Source organism: Echinops telfairi, unplaced genomic scaffold (genome assembly GCF_000313985.2).
Source record: "Echinops telfairi isolate 266 unplaced genomic scaffold, ASM31398v2 ScPeMD7_7465;HRSCAF=8503, whole genome shotgun sequence".
NCBI lineage: Eukaryota > Metazoa > Chordata > Mammalia > Afrosoricida > Tenrecidae > Echinops > Echinops telfairi.
In genome coordinates, this window is record NW_022111365.1 from 766,885 (window position 1) to 773,627 (window position 6,743).

Genomic DNA, 6,743 nt, shown 5'->3' on the forward strand with positions numbered 1-6,743 from the left:
AAAAAAAAAAAAGAAAATGCTTTGAAAATGATGATGGCAACATATGTACAAATGTGCTTGACACAATGGATGAATGTATGGATTGTGATAAAAGATATAAGAGCCCCCAATAAAGGTATTTAATTAAAAAAAGCTTTGTGTTTCTTATAATATTAGCTATAATAATAGAAAACATTTATTAAGCACTTACTCAGTGCCAGGTATCTTGGCAAACACTTTACATATATTATCTCATTTAATACTCATGAACCTGAAGAAAAGTTTTCAATATTCTTTCTTTATGACTGATTAAGTATTGAGTTCCAGCTTGTTTAGTCAGTTTTTGACCCTGTTGAACTTAAGTTTGACTGCCTCTAGCATACTATATAAATGAGTGATATATAAATAAGTGACTTGAATAGACATGGAAGAAGCATGCCAGTTTGTATGATCCAAAGATGACAATTACAAAATTCGAATATGGTTAGGAGAAAAGTTTCAGAGCTAAAATTATGAACACCCAATTTGTGGGGAGCGATGGACAGTGTGAGCCAAAACCCATTTGTAGAGTATTTAGTCAGACTGAGCCACTGGCGGTTCACCTGTAGCCACAGGCAAGAGTCTTGAACAGCCTTATTGTCAGGTAAAGATCATTGTAATCTTCATCATGCTGGATCCAACTCGATACTTGACCTTTGACCTCCCTATAGACATGACCTAAATTTATTCTGGGTGCAAGTGTCTCCTACTGGTTCCATAACAGAAATGTTTTCCTTGGCCTTTTGAATGTTGTTGGGGGTCTTTTCCTTCTTACACATTATTTGTGGTTTTTCTTTATACTGTTATGTTTTTATCCTTACCACCTTAGCATGATTTTGGGTTTCTTTTTTTATTGTTTTCTGTTGAGTCTCCCAGTTGTGAAGCACAGGAGGAGTGGATGCAGAATGATAATAACGGATACAAGGGGATATATGGAATAAAAGGGTAGGGGTGGACGAAAGGGCAGAGAAAGGGAATTTCGGGAGTAAATAATGAAGATGGGAGAGAGCACTAGAATGGATTGTGATTGCTGAATCATCTTAAAGGCGATTTGACCATGGGAGAGGGGAATGTTCTAAAATTGATGTGGGGGTGATTGTACGATTCTCTGTGATATGATTGAACTATTGAATTATATTGTATTTAAATTACTTTCCAATAAAACAGAGTCTATTCTGACTGCCATTGACCTTATAGAACAGAGCAGAACTTCCCCTATGGGTTTCAGATACTATAAATCTTTAAAGGAGTAGAAAGCCTCTTTCTCCCAACACATAACCCTTTATGGCACCAGGGCTCCAAAGGAAAGACAACAGGGTAAACACACATTGTTTAAGTAAAGTCTAAGAAGCCAGAAGATCTCTCAATGTTGGCTAGAATTATGGTAATCTTGAGAGAAAATTTTGCTGAGCAATATGTTCTATTTTTGTATACATCTTGCAATGTTTAAGAAAGTTATCAATATTTTTTAATTGATACATAAAGTTCCACAGTATGAATGTACCAGAGCTTGTTAATCAATTTCCCTTTAGTTGAGGTTTTTGCATTATTTTTGCTTTGTTTCCATGTTTTCGTTACTGTAGAAATTGCTGCAATAAACATTTAAGTGTGCATATGTAAAAAATAAAATAAAATAACAAAGCCAGAAGCATGGTGAAAATAGCTAACAGTAAACCCATGGTGTTGGTGGAAAAGAAAAAAGTAATAGAGTCGGTGTGGCAATCTTCTGAAGATTTGATGCCTCATATTTCAGAATTTCCCATTTTTTAATAAAAGGAAACAATCTTTTTTAATGAGGATTTAAGTTTAAATGTTAACTTTTGGCTCAAATAAAAATATTGAAATTCACTGTGCAGGTCCAGAAAATGAATTTGAAATGAACATATTTGCATGATAAACTTGGCTTCTGACCTACAGGCTACAATGTCTTTAACTGAGTCTTAGCTCCATTAGAACACTCTCAGTGTCTCTTTAGTTTCCATGTTTCACATTAGTAAATTAAGGAAATGAACACCTGTTCTTGAATAAATAGGTTTTTATTCATTCCAGTTTTCTTATAAATTAAAAAGACAGTTCTTAGAAACGTAGTTTTTATAATCCTGAATCCATCATTTATATGTCCTAAGCAATAAAGTTCTAATATAAGACATGCCTTATGTTAAGTTGCTATTGTTTAAGGTTTTGTTTATTTTTGCTCATAACTATGCATTTCTCTCCCTCTCTTCTGCCCTTCTGGTACAGCTTTCCCTTTCAGAAGAACAAAATGAAGTAATGAAGAATGGTTGTGAATCTAAAGAGCTCGTCTACCTCGTACAGATTGCTTGTCAGGTAATTTTCTTCATTGTCAGAATATCTTCCTTGTTTTATAAAAATTTAATAATAATTATTTTGAAGTTTTAAATTCCTTTTTATAAAGTTTTTCTCACATTTGATAATGGAATATAATCTGTAGAAAAATACAAGTACAATATTGAATGTAATTGGACTATGAATGACTGTTGTAAGAAAACAAATATTGAGAAGTTAGTATGTGGAATGTACTAATTAGTATGCAACTGGCATATTTTCTGTTTGCATTTCTAGAACATTCATAAGGCTTTGAATATTTATAAATGAATAACATGGACAAAAATATTGCAGTTGTTTCATTCTACTCTTTTCCCCATCCTATTTATCCTTCTATATGTGCTCAGAGTTGATGCAATCAATTTCATAAACTAAGATTCATATTGATAGATATTTAATTAGCAAAAGTAAGTGAGTGTACTAATTGAGTGAAAGTAGATATCATTAAACTTAGGTTTAATGAGTCAGCTGCTGATTATTTTTCACATAATAGTTGTAAATTGTCTCATTAAAAATTAGAGTAGATGAAGTTGTGTTTGCTTCAAAATATTAAATGTGCATCTGTTTTGAAGTTGGACATTTCTTGACTTAACTATTAGAATTTTTGGATTACAAATCAATGTAAAGAAAAATCCCAATCTTCACAACTGGACCAATAGTCCATGATAAATGGAGAAAAGATTGAAGTTGTCAAGGATTTCATCTTGCCTGGATCCACAATCACTGCTCATGGAAGCAGCAGTCAAGAGATAAAATGACACATTTCATTGTGTAAATCTGTTGTACAAGACCTCTTTAAAGTGTTGAAAAGCAAGGATGTTATTTTGAGTACTAAGGTGTCCCTGACCCAAACCAGGAAATTTTCAATTTTCTCCTATGCCTGTAAAAGTTGAACATAGAAAACAGAAGACCAAAGAAGCATTGATGCATTTAAATCCTGGCGCTGGTGAAGAATGTTGAAAGTGCCACGGACTGCCAAAAGAACTAACAAATCTGTCTTGAAGAAGGAGGGCCAGAATGCTTCTTAGTATGGTGAGACTCTGGACCTGTTGTCAGGAAAGACCAGTTCCTGTACAAAGACATCATGCATCTATCTGCGATGTAGAAGGTAAAGTAGCAGGGCAGTAAAAAAGAGGAAGACATTCAACAAGATGGATGTCCATAGTAACTGTACCAATGGGCTCACACCTAACAGCTGTGAGCAGGCTCAGGACCCAGGGTAGGGTTTCATTCTGTTGTACATAGGGTCATGAATCAGAACCGACTCAGTGGCACCAAAAAAACAGCAACATGATTTACTTTTGATAAAACTGTTTATTTCCTCCATCACGTAAGAGCTTCATAGAGTTTATTTATTTCATTATTCCACATTCATTGGCCTTCTGTCTGAATTCATTATAGCAAAACACAGACTTTAGAGGAAAATTTTCTTTCATATAACATTTTTAGTTTTCTCTTGTTCGGGGAGAGAATAAAAGGGAGCATTAATACTTTCCCCCCTCAAAACAAAACTAAAAAATTAAAGTCTTATATGGGAAACACTTAAAAATTATTTAGTTCTGATAACTTTCAGCAAAACCTTTTAGTATTAAGTCTTTTAATTTCTTAGTGTCAGAATATAGGTTAAAAATTGATTTTAGTTCACATAAATAAGATTAATTTGATTCCTATATTAGGCCGGGTTGACTAGAGAAACAAATTAATTGATACCCATGTGTGTAAAAGAGAGTTTTATATCAAAGAGCAATTATATATTGAAAAAACATCCCAGCCCAGTACAAATCAAGTCCATAAGTCTGATATCAGTCCATAAGTCTGATATCAGCCTATAAATCTGATATTAACCCATGAGTTCCACTTCAGACTTATGCAGCACATGCAATGATGCAAAATGCAGGACAATCACAGGCCAGTGGGTGCAGCGTCTTGTGGATCCAATGGCAGTGGCAGCATCTAAGCGCTAGTGCGGATCTCCACTTGGCTCCTCCAGGTTTGTGAGAGTCTTGCTAGCGGAAGGTGAAACAGAGTATGGCCCACCTCCCCAGGGAAAGAGAGAAAGTTCCCAGAATCCTCATGAGAAGACCATGCCCACAAGGAGACATCCTTAGGCTGTGACCTGATTGAGAGCCTAGATTCCACCCCTTCGCTCTGAATGTCCTCACATAGGCACAGGATTATGTAACTATCCAATTCTTTTTCTAAGATGGCCACCACTATATACCATATATGCATAGGGTGTCATCTCTGTTCATTTCAGTAAGCAGGTGGGTCTCGATTACCTAATTTCTAGTATATACTGTGTCATAAAATACTTATCTTTAGTGAGTTAATTTTTTAAATGAAAATTTCAAGTAATTTTGTAAATATTACAGTAGGTAGATATAAATCATATACATTTATCTAGTAGAAAACTTGGTTGGTTTATCAGGAATAAATTATAATTAATTCCTGTACAATGTACCACATTTTATCATTTATTCTTCTTCTTAATTTCCTTATGCTCTGTGAACACAGATACTTTTATTGTCCTAGGTGAAGCTCATGTTAAAGATTTCTGTGCTGTTTTTTAAAATGACCTTCAAACTGTAAGCATGAGTGATAAGATATTTTGGTTATCATACATTAGAATATGTAATTATTCCTTGATTACACTTCCATAGATTAGTGACCTAGATAGTTAGGCTATTTCGAGGTTGTAAACAACTTGCCAAGCTGCTTAAAAATTTCAGACTACTTGGCATACTACTTATTATATCAGAGTCATAATTTATTGTATATTTAATTAGTACCTCTTCACTGCTTCACTGTAAGTAATCTTAATAATCTTTGATGTTTCCCCTGGCCTTCTTTTTATGTTCTTGCCACAGATGTCAGCCACAAACCAGATTAAAGTATAATCGTTATTTTATCTAACTTAGACTCATGATCAAATTCCTAATTTTTCAAATGATGAAACTGAAGCCCATTGTTACTTTCATAGGTTATATGGGATCTTAGTTGCTGTGTTTAGGTGTCTTCCAATTGATTTCAACTCATAGTGACCCTACAAGACAGAGTAGAAGTATGTTGTAGGGTTTTCTAGCCTGTGGTCTTGAAAGGAGCAGATTGCAAGGTCTTTATCCTGTAGAGGAGCTACTCCACTGCGTAGGTTACAAGTACCAACCTTTTCATTAGAAGCTGAGTGCCAAACAATTGGTCTACCAGGGCTCCTCATGAATCTTGGCAGCTGATGGTATACAGGACTTCAAGTTTCCCAAGTACGACCTATGTCTGCACCTCCTTGGAATTCTCAATCTAAGACAGATTTGAGAGCTTACTAAATCTCTAGATAAGATCACCATTACATACTGATATAATCTATTATAAAAGCTGTTTATTCTCATTTCATAATGTCTATTTTGATCTCTAATCTTAAATAATATATACAAGATATTCTTATTTCATCACAGCTTTTAGCCCTTCATTTAATTTTACCTTAGTTGTCTTAGAAGGTGACAAATTAAAATGCTGTTATTTTTTCTTTTTCTAGGTTAGCTGATATTGCTTCCTGTAGGTCCTAATTCTCTTTTAAAGTTATTATATCTTTTTAAATTGTGAGTCTTGAAAAGTAAACTATCTTTCCTAGTGAATAGATTCAAATTTATTACTTAAATGTTTGATCAGTTGTGTGTCTGATATACTGATAGATGTTAAGCCATGCAGTATCTCATGTAATTCTTAAAACAGTTCTGCGAGGCAAATTTTCTGGTTTCTATTTTACAGGTGATGAAACTAATATTAGAAACATCAGTTACCTTCTCTGCTGATGTCATAAAATTAAAGAGAAGGACTAGGATTTGAGCTCAAGTCTAGTATTTTCTTTGACTTTTCTACCATTTCCTAGCCTAATTTGCACTTGCTGAGTACTCTGAAATCAGCAAATGTCAGTAAAGAATTGTATGGAAACTGATAAAGATGATTTATTTAGATGCCTCCAGTGAACAAGCCTAGATTGTATATGCACACACACACACACATCCATATCTACATATCTGTAAAAATATTTCTAGGGTTCCAGTTCATAGAGGTATGTGTTTATTCCTAATGAAGTGTGTTTAAACATGTCTCTGCAATCAGGACATAACTGCCGGTAAATTAGTCTCAAAAGAATGCTTTCAAAAAGAGGCCCTGTCCAAACAGTGGTACTGAGGCAATCTGCTAAGCTAGTTAAATTCAAGGCAGATTAGCTCAGAAAGCTATTTATCTTATTTTAGAGAGTCCAAAAGGGGTGATCTTGATGGATTTTCTTAAAGAAAATAGTTAGGAAGGAGTTTTAAGAAAATTAAAAACTGTATTGGTGAGAAGTTGTTCAGGAAAGTTGGGCTGGCGATTCCCCCCCC

General features: G+C 34.3%; 1 protein-coding gene across 1 annotated transcript in view; it reads left to right on the forward strand.

Annotated features, from left to right (window-relative positions):
• ARHGAP32 (Rho GTPase activating protein 32) overlaps nt 1-6,743 on the forward strand; it is a 176,173-nt gene that overhangs the window by 48,769 nt on the left and 120,661 nt on the right. The window contains exon 5 of the mRNA XM_045283644.1: nt 2,260-2,346. Coding sequence (XP_045139579.1) covers nt 2,260-2,346 — 87 coding nt within the window. The remainder of the gene's footprint in view (nt 1-2,259; nt 2,347-6,743) is intronic.